We start from the raw sequence: 16,327 nt of genomic DNA, 5'->3' as shown, positions 1-16,327 counted from the left end.
AAAATAAAATTAAAAAATATATAAATATTGATGAAAAAATGATAAATAAAATTATTTTAAAAAATAAAATTAAATAAAATTGAAAAAAATAAAGAAAAATTAAAGGATAGAACTGTCATTAGATAGGGAGAGAGAGAGGAGGGGAGAGGGGTGCGGTGTCACATCAGGAGGAGGGAAAAGCAATTTACTATTTATATTGAGGGGAGACAATCGTTACCTCCCATTCACCTCTCTTTCATCCCCTATTTCTATATCTCATATATTTTTTATACTTAAAAATTAAGTGGAGGGAGGATGACCGCCGCCATCACCCCTCCTTTGGCTCCGTCCCTGCTCCAAAGGTAGATGTAGTGCACATCTATTGAGAGCATTGTGGATGAGACCTTAGTAGTTCAAACAATGGCTATGAGAAACAACGCATTTCATACTCAACCAAGATCCACTAGCTTCTATACCATAATTTTGCTAATAAGGGAAGAAAATAGATTTATAAGTTGCTTCGAATAAACAAGATCATTCCATACTCATCTGATATTCACCGTATCTTTGGAGATCACTTAGTCAAGAGAATCAGATACTCGAACACCACTGGAGTTTTAGTGGATCCTATATTGAATTTCATACCCAAATGCTTATTCTCCTTTGATCCAACAAATAATTTTAACAATGGCTAGTAGTAGTTTTGCCATCAATATCACAATTATTCCACGAGGACTGAAACTACATCCAAGAATAGATATCACAGGCATCTTTGAAATTTTGAGACACAATAAGTCAACAATAGAAGGATTTCACTTTGAATTTACGTATCTACAAGACACCAATGAACCAATGAAGTCGAATAATCTCCAATTAATTTAAAGGGGAAAATGGGTCTGAAAAAAAACTATTTTATACACTAGCACAGAATTTAGGAACTTTTTACTAATATATTCACACTAGCATTTTGCGCAAACATTTTCAAGCTTGCACTTCAAATGTCAGATGAATCGAGAATGCATCTTTCAAACATGATAGCTTACCGTGTTAAAACCTTGGGATGAGCAAAATTTATTTCACATGTTTGGAGGCGGAGGGACAGAAGAAAAGTTATTCCCAGGTAAATACCTGTTGGTAAAATAAATGGGACCTGAATTATGAAAACATGAGAAACCCACAATCTTTTCGGACAAGACAATAACAGATCACATACCTAAAATCCAGTCCGTCTCTGAAGAGGCTTGGAGGAATTTCACCAGTCAGGTTATTGTTTTCTATGTAGCTGCAAAAAGAAAATCAAACCTGTAAGGAAAACAAGCAACAGAAAGAAACATGGACGAACAGGAAAGGAAATTTAGCATTATGAGCAACACATAATATAGAGCCCAGAAAAGATGCATGCAACAGTTGGAAGTTAGCAAGTTGAGCATTGTCCATGGGCATAACATCATGCAATTAAGCAACCATTCAGAAGAAAGAAAAACATATTAGTGTTAGTAAATAAGATATAATGAGAGTCATCTGTGAGTCTGTCTGCAACCATTACCCAAGCATCATGGCCAATCATATTAGGCCGGCTTCAACTCCAGGATATACAAGAGATTGGTTACAATATCCGTTGGTGCATGAACTGAGTGCTTGGTTGCAAGGACTAGTTTTTATTTTAGGTTTGGTGAGAATCTCTATAGTATTTGTCGAACCTTCATCACTAAAGGGATTTTCATTAGCCGGCTTCTGCGAGAGATAATTAGGAAATTGTCAACTTGCATAAAATTGCTTCAGGCTTGAAACTAGGATGAACTTTGTCGAAGAACTAAGGAGATGTAGGAGGAAACAAGAAGCAAACTGCCAACCATCGTGATTCACAAAACCATTGAAAACTTTGAAATCTCTTGAATTGTAAGTTTAAAAAAGAACAAAAAATAATCTCAGGTAAAAACCTAGGCTGAGGAATGACACAATTGTGGAACTTATCTAAATTCGCTTGTTTGTTGTAACAGGTTATGTTAACAAATTGTGCAAACTGAATCTTCAATTCATGGTTTGGATGTGTGTTCTACATTTATTTAAGCTGCATATTGCATATATTTGTCATCTGAAGCATCCAACTGTATATTTGCAAATGGAGAACACAAGCAGCAGAAGTCATAATTTATACAAGCCTAATTCACATGTACACATAATATAAGCATTCTTGTTAAACACAATCAGGACGATAAAAACACACTGGAATACTCTAAACTAACAAAACTTATCAATTACTAAGTGTGAGTATGATAACCTGGGGAAATCTGCAATTTAGATATGACTAAAATTAACATGGAGCATTACTTGTGCTCACAAAGAAAGACATTAATAGTGATTAAAAAATACAACATCCTTAACATAAGTAGAAAGGAAAAAAAAATAAAAATTAAATCTTTGCTAGACAGAAAGAAGAAAGCATTATACTGCAGGCAACACAATAATGCATGCTACTTACAGTTCTTGCAGTTTTGCTAGATTTGCAAATGGTAGAGTAATGGTTCCTGTAAACTGATTGTCCTGCAAGTGTCTTCAACAAAAATAAAAACATAAGTAAAATTATTAGGAAATCAATGAGAAAAGAGAAGGAAAAGTTAAAAGACGCCACTTACAATTTTTCAAGATTTCTCAATCTACTTAGGTTTGGAATGTGTCCTGTAAAATTATTATTGGCCAAAGATCTGCAAGCTGGACACTGTAAGCTAGGGTATTTTCAAATTCCAATTATCTAATATGGATACCTACACATTAGTTAGTGCTGTCAGATTGGAGATATAAAGTGAAATAGATCCATTTAAGCCCATACTTGAAAGATTCCTGTTAGAAAAGATTTCCTAGTTTGTTAATTGTGACAAGACGTGGATATATTTTAGATTTCATAAATAAGCCCAACTTACAGAGAGACAACACGTATTTGGAGCCCATAAGAGCAGGTTACTCCAACCCAAGAATAATCTTGTGGCATACAAGGATCACCACTCCAACCAGGTGGTGGAGAAATAATATTTTCTCTGATTTGTTCCATTGCAATGACTGCAACAAATATACAATTACAGAAAAGATGACAAATGACAGTATATAAATAACATGTAATAGAAGGATCAGAAGACATACCATCTCTTGTAACTGTCAGATTTCCAATCAAGAAAAGACCAAAAACCTCTCCGGCACTTATTAATGGTGTACCAGGAGATCCAGGAGTCAATGTAACCATTGTTTGGCCAGAGAGATTCCATTGGTTTGAGAAAACAACAAGGCCAGATGATGAGACTGTTAGATTTGAGTAGAAGCTGTAGTTATTTACAAAGACATTGAATGTCCTGGTGCTCTGGAGTGATGATGTATCAGCAAAGTAAAGAGCAATATAATAGATAGCATCTGGAAGAGAATTAGGAGGCCACAGTAACACCAATGGTTTCCCTTGATCTGCTACCATGGCAGTGTTAAAGACAACAGCGGGAGGAAGGTTCCAAAAATCAGCTGTTGTGATATTATGGGTGCTAGATTTTGCATGTGTGCTATCAGAAAATGGCTGCCAGTATCTGTCAAATCTGTCATCTGGGTATCTACCAAGCACGTAAAACTTTGTTCAACAGACGAAATAACATAGATACAGTTCATACATATGTAAAAGTATAAATCATCCTTCAAGTGGCAAGTACCATAGATGACAACATTTTATGCACCTCACAAATCACAATTGTATTATAAAAAAGATACAATTAACTTATACTTTTCTTATTTTCATTTCTAAATCTTTTTTCATTTAGGATCAACGCAAGGAGAGAGCTCCTAGACAATTAGATATCATGGATCTTACTTGGCCATATATTAAATGCAGAGCTTTACATGATTGATTCATTATAAGACTTCATACAATGAACCTATTGATTTCATGTTGCAATATGTTAAATGTCACTTTGAAAACAAAATGCCTTCCATTTTAGTAGCTTATTTATACTTGTAATGTGTATTGCATTGCCACTTATCTCTCTGAGCATGAGGTCATTTTTTATATAATAAGTCAATTAGGGTTTCTACATGTAAATTGGAAATCGAGGAAAAGGCGAGGAACCAGCAGGCTAAAAACATTGATACTATCCGTGAGGTCAAATTTAATTAGATCAATTAGGGTTCCTACTACGAAATTGGAAATTAGGGAAACCTAATGACACCTCCTCCCACCCCGACAGCATGACAAATACAAATAATATGCCATATTTAGATGTTCTACTTTCCTAATTGTTTCTTCAATCTTGTTTATTTTTTACAATAATGTGGCAAGGAAACTGGCTAAAACGTTGATACTATGCACATAAGAATAAGATTAATAACCAGAAAGGAAATTCATTTTACCTTATAATCGAACCAGCGGATCCAAAGCTGCTCCTCGCGATGAGGCCCATGGCGTACTTCCCAAAATCCGTGCCATTATAAACCGAATCGTCCAACAAGATCATCTCCAGGGCGGAGATGAAGGGATCAGAGGTGGTGTAGGTGTTGGCGGCAACGCACACTCTCATGTTCTTCTTACCCGCCGCCAAGAAGACGCCCTCATAGTAGGAGGCCATGCCGGCGGCGTAGTCAGCGGTGGTGTTGACGGTGGTCCAGAAAGTGCCGTCTACGATCTGATCGAAAACGGGCGGCGCGGAGCCGTTATCAAAGCCGCCATAGAAGTAGGTAGTGCGGACGAGGTAGCGGCCACCGGGGTTGGTTGGGAGGACGTAGCAGAACTTGAGGGGGGAGTCGAGGTCGGAGCGGATGGGGAAGGAGCGGAGGGTGGAGAGGACGGGGTGGAGGTTCGGCAGGGTGAGGTTGTGATTACGGCCGACGTCGATGTATATGTCGGAAATCCACCCGAGGCCGTCGGGAGTGGGGATGTTGGAGGTCGATCCGCAGTCGATGAACAACCGACTGAGCGACGATTGGCAGAGCACGGACACGAAGTAGAGAGGGGAAGAAAGCAGGAATACGAGGAAGAGAAGTGAGGCAGATCTCGCCATTCCGTTCGTATCAGTTTGCGTTTGGACGAATTGGAGAAGATTTCAGCGAATTGATGGAGAAGTAAAATGGAAGACGAGGTCAAACGCTGGGGAAGGGTCGAGGTCAGACATCGTCGACGGGAAGAAACAGGTGGGTTAAGAGAAAACAGTCTGACTAACAGATTGCATAATGCTCTCTTTATCTTTTAGGAAACTTGTAAAAATATCCCCCTAATTTAACAATTTTTAAAAATGCATTAAAATTTTATTAATAACAAAATATTTTTATTCATTTTATTTTTTTATAAAACTAAAATATCTATTTTATTCTAATATTTAGTATCATACTGAATAAAATCATATTTCACCAAAAGATAAAACATGAGTATATTTTTTTCAGTTAAATAATCATATAAAAGCATTGTTATATCTCAATAATGTCATTTTAATTTTTTTTTATATGCTGAATTATTATCCTTCACTAATCAAAATTATAACAAAACTAATATATTATTTTTAAATATTACTGTAAATCAAAATTTTATCATCCATGGATAAAGGGGACTTTAGCCTTCAAAAGTTAAAAATATGGATGTTTTATGCAATTGGATAAATTCAAACTTATTTTAGGATATAGGTTTAGGATTTAAAGAGTTGCTAGATGGTGTGTTTTATTAGGATTAATATTTTATAAAAATAAATCTTAAAAATGGAAAATAGTATATATTTTAAGATATAAATGCAATTTATCATAATTGAGTAACATTTGGTTTAATTACATTCCATAAAATTTGAAGGTATATATATTGCTAAATAAGACGGGTGTGGTGTTAGATTTATGGTTGTGCCTAATACTGCAACATTTATACTTGTAATTGTATTGCACATGTACTACACTAACGAATGTCTCATTATAATCTAGTTGAAAAACATAGGATGCTTCAAGAAGAAATTCAAAGTTAATTAAGGACACAATATTAACAGCAATAAATCCAAATGGTAGTAAAAATGCACTACCTATCATGTTTGATATTGGAGAAGAGCTAAGAACAATAGTTGTTTCATTTTTGCAGAAATCTAGATTACAGACCGTCGTTTGTTCTTGCACAAGACTCTCTGAGCGGTACCCTGCAGCCTTCCAACAAGATTTCCACCCCTTAAAACTTGATTAAACATCGTGTGCCCCTGATGCATGAATTGTTTTGGTCGAGCTGGAGAACTGACAATGACTCTCTTCTGCACACTGAAGCATAGCTTGTTTGTAGTATGGTGTGCACCATCCAAGTGCTCAGCATTGGTGGGGCTCGAAGTTAGTCGAAGCCTTTGGTGAGGGGAAGAAAATGTTGGAATCATCGATTTGGAGAATGCTTGAAATCGAGATGGGCTTCTGTACTTGCTACTAGATGCCAATGTGCTAAAATTTGACTTGTCTGGAGTAGTTGCTGCTCCAAGAGACCCTCTGATCGGAGTAAAGCTAGCCAACGACCTCCTCTTTGGGATCATAAGATGCGAAAACTGGGTATTACCAGAGATGTTTTGGTGTCTAGCTACAGGCAGTGCTTGTGCTCTTTGTGTTGTATCTTGCAAAATTGCAATAGAGGCCCTCCTCTTGGGTTGAGCTGGTACATTACGCATTACTGGTGCCAACGTTATTCTTCTTGCTCTGTGCAGAGATTTAACTAAATCTTCCCCAGAAGTTTTATTTGTTAATAGACTATTCTCTTTATCTATTACTGGATGGGCACCTCTACTTGTTTGACGTCCTGAGGGTGACAACTGATTGGTGATTCTTTGTAAAGGAGGCCTCCCTCTTAAAGGAGCCACGGGAGGCTTTGGGAACTTTGCAGCATCCTTCTTGGTTGTCCTATTACCATTTAATTGATTCTCCAGTTCTCTTACCTGAATAGAATAAAATAGTCAATATGGATATAAAGTAATTTGTTGCTTACAGAAGGAAAATTAAAGATGCTGTAAATAGAGATTGAAAATGACCTTTTGCTGGTAATTTTTACTTGTTTGCTCAGCTTCTCTGATCTGCACATTTGAAATAATCTGCTATAAGGCAACTGTGAATTGAAAGAAACTAAATATAATGATGCATGGTGTATAGTAGATTATTATGATTTTTTTTGAAATATATAAAATAATTTATTCACACTATCTTCATTTGGTTCAATTACTATCAGTTGGATCACCTTCTTGAGGCCATTCAAGTTCCTCATAAGCTAGACTAATAAGTGTGTGAGCAATTTGTTCACTACAACTTTGTTATGACTAACTTTACTTTTTTGCACTAGGTTGGCTTTAAAATTAGATGAATAATTATGGATGATACATCTGATCAATTTTAGCAGTATCTAGAAAGGAGAACGCCATATGACTGCACCTACAATAGACTATATAGCATCATCTTTTATAACCTATGAGCAAGACTTCTATAGGATCTGAAGTTCATATTACTACCTTATCTTGCAAAGTTTTGAAAACATTCTCCCGAGATGCGTATTTAAGCTGCATCAATTGCAAGCCTTCATTCAACCTTATGTTTTCTTTTTCACTTTGAAGGAGCTTATCAGCCTGTACAATAACTCTTATTAGGCATCACATAATTGCAGAAGATACAAAATCTGTATATGTATTGCCAAATAGAACAAAATTTTAAAACTAGCAACAGTAGCCCAATATGCAGTAGAAACAGATATACCATTTGTTTAAGCTTGAAACTCTCTGCGAAATCTGTCTGCTTTCGAACAGGACCATGCTCAATGCCTCGGACTCTGCTAGCAAAGTTTAGTGAGCATAATGTTTCACCTAAATCTGCTGAACTTGGGCTAATCTGTGCAAACATGAGTGTCTTGCAATCTCCTCCTATTGTGAATGAAAATTATCAGTGAAGGGTAATGCGTCAAATTTTCTTCTGGCAATAAAAAATAACGGTATAAACTAGCTGTTGTTTTTGAACCTAAACAACAAGATCATCAAAGCTAGATGTTATACTATTCTTAAGGTTTTTTCTCACCTAGAGAGCTCTGGAGCAAATGTGTTAGCTTAGAGTTCCTGCAAAATACATCTCTCCTTTAGTACAATGAAAAATTCAAACTAGTTTAGATAGTAAAATAGAAGCATATGACTATGAGCATTAGAAGGAACCTATATGGAATATGTGGGTTCTTGGAGGCAAGAGCAGAGATCACATCTCCCAAAGCTGATAGAGACTTATTGATGAATTGAGATTCCTTCAGCCTCTCTCCTTCTACTTCAATCTTGCCAAGACGCTCACTACCAGCTAAATCAACCAACCACAATCTACTTGTGAACTTTTGACCATCTACAAAACTTTCACCCTTAATAGTTACCCTCACCAAGCTGCAGAAAGCTTTAATATAATAAGCATGCTGGTCATCATAATAAGAAAATTTATAAGTGATTTAAAAATGTCATGCAGCAATCTAACAATCTTTCTATAAATGAGAATGTAAAGAAGGATCATAATCAAACAAAAAGCATAATTTGAATGGAATACTGGAAGAAACTCACGAGTGAGAGCGGCTACTCAGCTCGTTAGCGTTTGTTGACCCCACAGATCTATTTCTTCCTCCATTTATCAGAATTTCCCAGACCTCATCTATGCTGCCAACTTGAGGTTCTAAAAGGCCAGGCACATCTTGCGTCCCATCTGATGCTTGCTTTATATCCAACCTTGAGAAAACAAACAAAGCCCAACAAATTGAACCTTTACTTTGCAAGAGGTAACAAACCAGTTTTCAATCATGCATGATTACAAATCCTTCCAGGATAATTCTACCTCTTTGAGAGTTGGTCTGGACCATCTGCAAGAAGATCTCTGATCTTCTCATTATAAACCTCCAACATACTGACATAAAATTCATATCTCATGAGAGAGCTTCTCTGTCCAGAAATTTTGAACAATTCTTCTAACGCTCTGTAATTAACGCCTCTATTCTCTGGAATCCCTTCCATTGTGAAAGTCTTTCCGGATCCGGTCTGTCCATAAGCAAAAATGCAAACATTGAAGCCATCCAACACCGATTTCACGATTGGCAATGTCTCTTTGAAGACAGCATCTGCAACCACAAGATTCCTAATCATGAATTTGAAGCTAGATAACATTTGACACTCAGTATAAATAAATTTGGCATCAAGAAGTCTCATTCTCGAAGATTTTGTTTCCAGATGGGGGAATGACTATGCCACGGAAATCAAAATTTATCAAGAATCAAAAACTGCAGCTTTGGACGAAACAAATCTTCAAAAATAAAATAAAAAATGAAATTTAAAAAAATAAATTTCTACCTTGGTCATCTTTATGTCCAAAAATATGATCAAACTTAAATTGCTTCTTGGATGAGTCAGTGCAGATGATTCGGAGTTCAGTGTCCTGTGCGGGGTCAAAATCCACCACACAGGAAGATCCTTTGGCGATCTCTTCCAAGCTCAGCGGCCTGCATCTGCAATACACCCTGATGTTACCCTTGAGCTCTATGACCTCATTGTACAGCCTCTTCCTCTCTTCACGTTCGTCAGTGTACTTCTTCTTCAAAATATCGTATTTAGGTTCACATTCCTCGGCACACTTCTTCCTCAGGTGTTCGCACTCCTCCCTTAGCCCCTGATTAGCCTCCGTCAGCGTGTTGTACTTTCTCCCTGCAAACACGTCAATAACACTAAGGAGCTGCAAGAAAACTCTCGACTGATTGAGGGAGGAAGCGGATCGTTACCAATAAGAAGCAACGCAGACGAGAGATCAGGGAGAGGGACCCCCTTAAGAACCGGAGACGGAACGAGGCATTCATCTCTGATCGCCTGCAGAAATTGGAACAAAATAAAGTGAGATCGAAGAAAAAAAATCTCAGATCGAAGGGAAAAAAAAGATTAATTACCTGGACGATATTGTCGATCGATTCTTGCTTCGTGTTCTCCTTCGCTTCCTGTGCCGAAGCTTCGCCAGGAGCCATAGGAGCGTCTTCCTGCACGGGAGAGCGAGGAGAAGAGGGCGAAATGGGAGCTTCTTCCATTGGATCTGGAGTGATGGCGGAATGACGATCCAGACTCGGACGACGCGAAGAAGGTTGGGCCGGTAGGGTTTTCAAATAACGGCTAGTCGATACGGGAGCGTTTGCCTTTATTGCCGTTTCGAAATTTGAATTTCTCTCGTGAGGACCGTTGGAAAATGAAAGATGATGAACGGTCAAGATTTTCTCCAGTTCAAAGTCACCTTTACAAATTAACAACTCTTGCGTTCTATTTTTTTTATTTAAATAAAAAATCATTATATACTTCTATTTTTGTCATAGTCGACCTTTACAAAGTTAATTTGAGTCTCAAATAAAAAATACACTTGAATCGGACTTACAAACAAAAGAATAGAAGCGTATCAATTACAAACTAATGCGATTCATCATCTAATATCATTCAATTCCTGATCGTGCTACACAAACATGGCTGTAAGCTTTAGCAAGAACCTTACCGAATCTGGTAAGATTCAGTTTGACATTTTGTTTATCGAGGTAGATCTTCTTCATCTCCTGCCACCCTCTGTCGGTGATGACGCTGGTGTTGACCAGCACGGCGCTTCGCCGATCGTAGAGCTTCGACAAGGTGCTCTCCTCGGGCGTTATTTTGTACGCCATGTACTCCAGCCCCAGCCGCCGGGCCGGTTCGCCGTAGAACTCCTCGGCCGGCTTCTCCAGCCCCAGCGCCACCACCTGAATGAGCGCCGACGAGGGGCGCATGAAGAGGAAGTGGGTCACGGCGGCGCCGTGGACGGCGAGCATGGCGTCGGCGGGGGCGAGGGCGCGGTGGATCACGTCCAACGGGGTGCCGCGCCTGGGCTCGATGATTTGGACGTCGAACCCGGTTCGCTGGCACGCCCGGACAAGCTCCCGCAGGTTCACCAGCACCCGGCAGCCTTTGCGCACGAACACCGCGATCCTCGGCCGCCGGCTGCGGGAGCATCGCCCCGCCGGCTCGCGGCGCGTGGACCGAACCAGGGACCGGAGGAACGGCGGGGACTCCGGGGCCGGAAGCGAGGGATTGGACCGGGCCACGGCGTTGTAGCCTTCGAGGAGGAGCGCCTGGAAGTCCCGAACGCTGTTACCTACATTCGGTTTGAAATAGAAAGGATAAAACAAAAAGTCGTGGGTCAAACTGATCTATCTATTAACCGCATAGAGTGACGAATCAAGTCTAGCATGAAGGAAAGGAAAGGAAACGAAGGTCGTTGAGCTACTTCCATCAAACCGAATATCATGATAGAGAGAGTAGAGAAGGCAGGCCGCCGACCAGAGCGGCGAGAGCGACATTTCGCCGCACTTGTGCCGGCGTGCGCGATCGAGAGCGGACCCGCGGGCATGTTCTGTTACCGTAGGAATCACGCCTCCTCAATCGATGTGCTTGCAGCCATGGATTGCCAGCTGTTTTTTTTTTTTAAAGATTTTGTGTGAATTCAGTGATTTGTTTGTCTCTGATAAAATCCTAAAAGAAAAATTGAATGAAAGTGATATGTATTTCTTATTCTCTTCCTGATTTTATAAACCTGAAGATTATCCTAGAAAAATAAAGTGAGATAAGGAAAGTGATATAGAAAAAGGCAAAAGGAAAAAAAAATAAAGAAAAGAAAGTGAGGGAGAGAAAAAACTAATATGAAAAATAAAACATTGTGAGGTTATGCCTTGTCTCTTAAACAATCTCATCTCCTTTGTCTGTTTTTGGATTGTTTGTCTTCTATGGTCCGTGTACATCCTTTGTCCGTTACTGATACTTGAGCACTTCTTTAATTAATGCCATTGCTTGTCTAGTTGCCTTAAAGTCTCACATGTTCAATATCTCGCTCATAATGCCATCTCTTGTCCCTATTTGATATTAGCCATCCTTGACCATAGCTTAAAGTGTCATAGTTATATTGTATTTGTCACGCTGTCTTTTTAGTAGGTGCCCGAACTCACTCGATTAAATCCTAATGTCATATATCCTAAATGAGATTTGATTTCTCATTACATAGGAAGTCCATCTCATTTTTTACCATCTCCCGAGAAGCTAAGTGCAACCATAAGAGTTGCATGACAATATTTGTGTGTGTGTTTTTTTTTTCATTTCTCCGTAGGGTTCTGGATGAAAGCAAAAGAAAATTTTCTTTCTATTGTGTGATTTGCTTGGGTAAATGAAGGAAAGATTTCTTTTTATCTTGGTTAAGAGGAAAAAGTTTTTTTCCCCCTCTTGAGAGACTAAACAAACCCAAGGTGCCTACTTGAGTGATAGCAAAAACTAAAAGAAAGTAACAATAATGAGAAATGAATGAAAAAGAAAAGAAAAAAAAGGAACAACAGGAATGAAGGAAGAAGGAAACGAAGAGAAGTTTCCTTTGGTTAGATTTGTCAAAAAAGAAAAAAAATAACAAAAAAAAAACTCATTAAGAACCAAAAATAAAAAGGGGATCAGTATTACCTTCTTCTATCAAAATAGATAGGAAAATTTGCTTGTTTGCCCTACTTTCTTTTTTTTATTTATCATGTAAGAGTCCCTAATAAATACTCACTAAACTGCTATATTTCTCTTCTATTGTTTTTCTTCCGTCCAAGTAAACACAATGCAAAAACAATCTGGTTGATGGTATATTCTCTAACCTTAATTTTGTTCTCACGGATGGTTAGTTAGTTAGAGGGACAGATTTACTAAAATGAGATATGAATTAATTTTAGATAGACTGATCTCAAGGAAAAACTGACTTTACCTTCCTTTAAATGATTTGCGACATAGTGTTAGACTAGTAGGGAGTCTAATTATCTTTTTACTACTTCTTACATTTGATTCTAGTTCGGATCCTCTGTCTTCAAATTTCTCTGTCTTCATATCTCTTGCCGATCAGACAGACCAGATTACATCTCAAGACATCATGTCATACTTAAGATGTGTGCAGTATTCTCATAATATATAAGATATCCTTGAGATGTAATCTGGTCCGTCCAATCAATAAAGGGATATAAGGATAGAAAAATTTAAGGACAGATAATCTAAACTCCTTTGATTCCTATTTGAAACTAAATATACTCTAGTGGTAAAAGGCAAAGCGATCGCCCTAGTGTATCCGCTGGCCCACTTCAAATTACATAGAGAGGCGGAGGTAAATTATAAGTGACTGAGATGCTAAGGGAATGATAGGGTGAGTTATACTGGGTAAGGAGATTTATGCCCGACCTCAAGCCACTTGCCACCTCAGACAGGTTGCTAAAAGAATTAGAAGTGATTGAACGGAGGCGTACCGTTGGGCATCAGCCACGGGTCGATGATGAGCTCGCCGTGGATCCGCAGGCCGACGATCATCTCCGAGAAGCAGTGGACGCGGTTGTCGCGACTGAAATCCACCATCTTGTACTTGGTCAGGCGCTCCAGCAGGGGGCGGTACCGGGCGAGCCACCACGGCCGGTACTCCGCCACCACCAGCACCACCTCTCCGCGGAACCGCTGCGCCGTCACGTACAGCGGGATCAGCCCGTCGCTGAACTCGTGGTACAGGTTCCCGGTGTAGCCGCCGTTGGAGAACAGCAGCGCCGGCACGCCCTCGTGCCGCACGTCGCACGCCCTCCGGCTGCCGTTCGCCGGGCGGATCGAAATCTCCTGAATCGTCCTCGTGATTGCCGGGTCCCACTTCCGCGTGTACGGCCGGATTGCCTCCGCCGCCGATGTCATTCCGTGCACCAGCACCGACGAGGAGGCGGAATCGGTGCGGATGTCGCCCCTGGCGTAGCAGAGATCGCTCCGGATGTGGCTCCGGTCGCAGCAAACGAACGCCGCCGCCTCGTTTCTGGCAACGGCGGTTCCTTCACGACCAAAACAAAATCAGAAACGCCAATTTCCCATGTCAAATTAACCTTTTCGCGACTGGTTACCATCGATGAGAGCAGAGCACGGAGGCGGCGCCGGCACCGGATTCTCCTCTTCGGCCCGGACGTGGTGGGTCTCCGACGGAATATGAGTCTTCAAAGATTCCGCTTCTTGCCTCGACTCCGCGGAGACTAGATAAGAGCGAATTGCAGCCGGAATCGAAATCGGGAAAGGCTTAATTCGGAAGCACAATTGAGGGATTCTTACATGTCGAAGAAGAAGAAGAAGAAGCGGACGGCTGCACGAAGGCGGTAGGAAACGGGGACGACAAAGCGAGTCGAAGCACCGAGGCGATCGCATACAGCGTGAGGAGCAGCAAAGGAAACAGGCGGTGGACGGAATTACTCTTCCTCTCCTTTTCCGGCGTCGATTTCCCCGGCGGAAGCAAGGCGGCGGCGGCGGCCATCGGCCTCTGCTGACGGTTCATGCTCCTTCCTTCCTTCTCCACCTTGTGGCGGCGGTATCTACCAGACCTCCATCGCTTTAGAAATTTCGATTTCGATTCCGACGAAGAAGAAGTAGATGATGGATTGGCTTCCGAGGCAAGCTCGATTCTCAGTCACATGAAAAGAAGGCATTCACAGATGGCATGCGGCTCGTGAGAAGAACTGTTTACCTACCGAGCAATCAAAACCCTGCAGATGCCAAACATTTACGAGGAAACAGTAAGAAAAATCGATTGGTTAAAAACCTGAAAGCGAAGTAACAGCAATCAAGAACCGTCATCATAGGCACAGTCTTAGAACAGACGCAAAGACGGCAGAGCACATGCGAACGCGGTGCCAGATTTCTTCTTGTGCGTTCTCCTTCTAAAAAGAGCGAGCCAGCTGCGCCTCCATCACTCGTCGTTTCGCATTGATGGACTCCAAAAAATGCGAAACGGTTCGATCGACAACTCGATTCACCGGCTGGTTGTTTTTTTAAAGAAAGGCTTTGGAGTTGGATGGTCGTGCTCGACCGACCAGCTTATGGACCTAATGCGGCATTAGCCGAAGGGAATTATTGGCGGTAGGTCAGCAAGTGTGGAAAATTTTAATAGAGTTAGTTGACTGTGCTGTTGCTTTTGTTGCTGTCGCTGCACCCAAAAGCAACGCCGCAACGAATTCGTATATTTAAGGGCGTTTTTGATGCATATAGCGATAATCAAAGGCAAGCCGGTGAGAACTGACGCCAGTGTTGGAGCATATTTTAAGTGGTCTCTGATAGTGCATTGGGTCTGGATGCTTCCTACTGTGGATTTGACCCAACAAGGAACGTAACTAATGACAAATTGAAAAACAAAATAAAAATAAAAATGACTTAAGGGAAGTAAATAATAAATGTAAAGTAATATAAATTCTATTATAATTCTTTAAAAATTATTATAAATAGTGTTTTGGCAATGTAAAGAGAAGCTTGATCTGAACCAAAAGGTGTCGATTCAATATATTTATAAAAATTTCTCTATTCTTAATGTTGTCAATTTTCAAGGTATTTATAGAAATTTCTCTTCTCTTAATGTTATCAATCCTAAGATGTGAGACTAAAGAGAATCATGACAATGCATATTACTAATAAACCTTAAATTTATTTTTAATGTGAAAAAGAGACATTAACATGACTTAATTTTAGGTTTCATCAAAATTAAGGATTTAGATTCTTAATTAAATAATAAGATATAATATTTAACCAACTAACTATAATTTTTTTAATTAATATTAGATATCTAACCTACACCCTGATTAATTCTCAAAATGATCGTTTTGATCCATAAAAGTTTCTCACTAACAGAAAATACTCATAACAAATAACTCATTAATCTAGTATTCATAGGTCAACCGTCCATTAAAAAAAATTATTTATTAATTATGAGATTCAAACATTAAATTAATTAATGATGGTTGAGGCTTATATAGTTTATGTGATAATGATCTTATTAATGATGTCATTTGAGCACTTTTTGATTTATGATACTTAAAAAAAATCATAAATCTATCTCAAATATCACATATGAGTTAATATCAATGTAGTTATTACGATCAGTAACGGCCGACGACCGGCGTCCGCCAGCGACGGTCGACGATCGGCGTCCGCCAGCGACGGTCGACGATCGGCGTCTGCCAACGACGATCGACGACCGGCGTCCGCCGGCGACGACCGACGACCGACGGCCGCCGGCGACGGCCGACAACCGGCGACGACCGACGTCCGCCGGCGACCGGCGACCGACGACCGACGGCCGACGGCCGACGACAGCAGCCACCGCAAGCTCCGACAAAGATGTAGCGCCCGCCGATAGAAGTCGTAGGATATTTTTGTCATTTTATAATAATACAAATTACATTCCTTATAAAAATAATGGACACTAAACAAAAGAATGTAATCACCTTTGTAATCAAAGATTACATACATTTCATTACCAAACGTAGTAATGTAATCAAGATTACATTGCATTACAAGTT

General features: G+C 39.9%; 3 protein-coding genes across 5 annotated transcripts; all 3 read right to left on the bottom strand.

The window, feature by feature from the left end:
- Positions 1 to 770: 770 nt before the first annotated feature.
- Positions 771 to 5,161, bottom strand: LOC122035813 (probable LRR receptor-like serine/threonine-protein kinase At1g67720). The gene is made up of 8 exons (XM_042594930.1): positions 4,360 to 5,161; positions 3,118 to 3,569; positions 2,901 to 3,036; positions 2,749 to 2,820; positions 2,616 to 2,684; positions 2,462 to 2,533; positions 1,193 to 1,261; positions 771 to 1,107 (listed from the first exon to the last, which is right to left on the bottom strand). The coding sequence occupies exons 1-8, from the start codon at positions 5,004 to 5,006 to the stop codon at positions 1,056 to 1,058; spliced, it is 1,569 nt and encodes a 522-aa protein (XP_042450864.1). The 5' UTR covers positions 5,007 to 5,161; the 3' UTR covers positions 771 to 1,055.
- Positions 5,162 to 5,972: 811 nt separating this feature from the next.
- LOC122035815 (kinesin-like protein KIN-14J) lies at positions 5,973 to 10,276 on the bottom strand. The gene is made up of 11 exons (XM_042594935.1): positions 9,887 to 10,276; positions 9,725 to 9,809; positions 9,300 to 9,650; positions 8,791 to 9,070; positions 8,523 to 8,684; positions 8,136 to 8,351; positions 8,005 to 8,042; positions 7,690 to 7,853; positions 7,449 to 7,562; positions 6,978 to 7,019; positions 5,973 to 6,884 (listed from the first exon to the last, which is right to left on the bottom strand). The coding sequence occupies exons 1-11, from the start codon at positions 10,274 to 10,276 to the stop codon at positions 6,063 to 6,065; spliced, it is 2,664 nt and encodes an 887-aa protein (XP_042450869.1). The 3' UTR covers positions 5,973 to 6,062.
- A 28-nt stretch (positions 10,277 to 10,304) lies between these two features.
- LOC122035817 (xylan glycosyltransferase MUCI21-like) lies at positions 10,305 to 14,772 on the bottom strand. Of its 3 annotated transcripts, none has more exons than XM_042594938.1 (5): positions 14,637 to 14,772; positions 14,094 to 14,521; positions 13,892 to 14,017; positions 13,265 to 13,822; positions 10,305 to 11,103 (listed from the first exon to the last, which is right to left on the bottom strand). In XM_042594938.1, the coding sequence occupies exons 2-5, from the start codon at positions 14,311 to 14,313 to the stop codon at positions 10,415 to 10,417; spliced, it is 1,593 nt and encodes a 530-aa protein (XP_042450872.1). In that variant the 5' UTR covers positions 14,314 to 14,521; positions 14,637 to 14,772; the 3' UTR covers positions 10,305 to 10,414. The 3 variants fall into 3 exon arrangements, with proteins under 3 accessions (XP_042450872.1, XP_042450871.1, XP_042450870.1); XM_042594937.1 differs by having other exon boundaries at positions 14,607 to 14,758; XM_042594936.1 differs by having other exon boundaries at positions 14,094 to 14,765.
- Positions 14,773 to 16,327: the final 1,555 nt, after the last annotated feature.

This window comes from Zingiber officinale, unplaced genomic scaffold, assembly GCF_018446385.1.
Source record: "Zingiber officinale cultivar Zhangliang unplaced genomic scaffold, Zo_v1.1 ctg113, whole genome shotgun sequence".
NCBI lineage: Eukaryota > Viridiplantae > Streptophyta > Magnoliopsida > Zingiberales > Zingiberaceae > Zingiber > Zingiber officinale.
The sequence above is the reverse complement of the archived record's forward strand: the minus strand, read 5'-3'. Positions and strand labels throughout refer to the sequence as shown.

What these genes read in the sequence shown, in the direction of transcription:
- LOC122035813 (XM_042594930.1), bottom strand. Translation starts at nt 5,006, where the DNA reads ATGGCGAGATCTGCCTCACTTCTCTTCCTCGTATTCCTGCTTTCTTCC. An exon ending in TCCGCTGGTTCGATTATAAG is followed by an intron (nt 3,570 to 4,359) that starts GTAAAATGAATT and finishes CGTGCTTGGTAG; the next exon opens with ATACCCAGATGACAGATTTG. An exon ending in TTGAGAAATCTTGAAAAATT is followed by an intron (nt 2,534 to 2,615) that starts GTAAGTGGCGTC and finishes TTTTTGTTGAAG; the next exon opens with ACACTTGCAGGACAATCAGT.
- LOC122035815 (XM_042594935.1), bottom strand. Translation starts at nt 10,276, where the DNA reads ATGATTTTTTATTTAAATAAAAAAAATAGAACGCAAGAGTTGTTAATT. An exon ending in TGGACATAAAGATGACCAAG is followed by an intron (nt 9,071 to 9,299) that starts GTAGAAATTTAT and finishes TTGTGGTTGCAG; the next exon opens with ATGCTGTCTTCAAAGAGACA. An exon ending in AACCCACATATTCCATATAG is followed by an intron (nt 8,043 to 8,135) that starts GTTCCTTCTAAT and finishes TGTATTTTGCAG; the next exon opens with GAACTCTAAGCTAACACATT.
- LOC122035817 (XM_042594938.1), bottom strand. Translation starts at nt 14,313, where the DNA reads ATGAACCGTCAGCAGAGGCCGATGGCCGCCGCCGCCGCCTTGCTTCCG. An exon ending in TTCTTCTTCTTCTTCGACAT is followed by an intron (nt 14,018 to 14,093) that starts GTAAGAATCCCT and finishes GCTCTTATCTAG; the next exon opens with TCTCCGCGGAGTCGAGGCAA. An exon ending in CCCGTGGCTGATGCCCAACG is followed by an intron (nt 11,104 to 13,264) that starts GTACGCCTCCGT and finishes AACCGAATGTAG; the next exon opens with GTAACAGCGTTCGGGACTTC.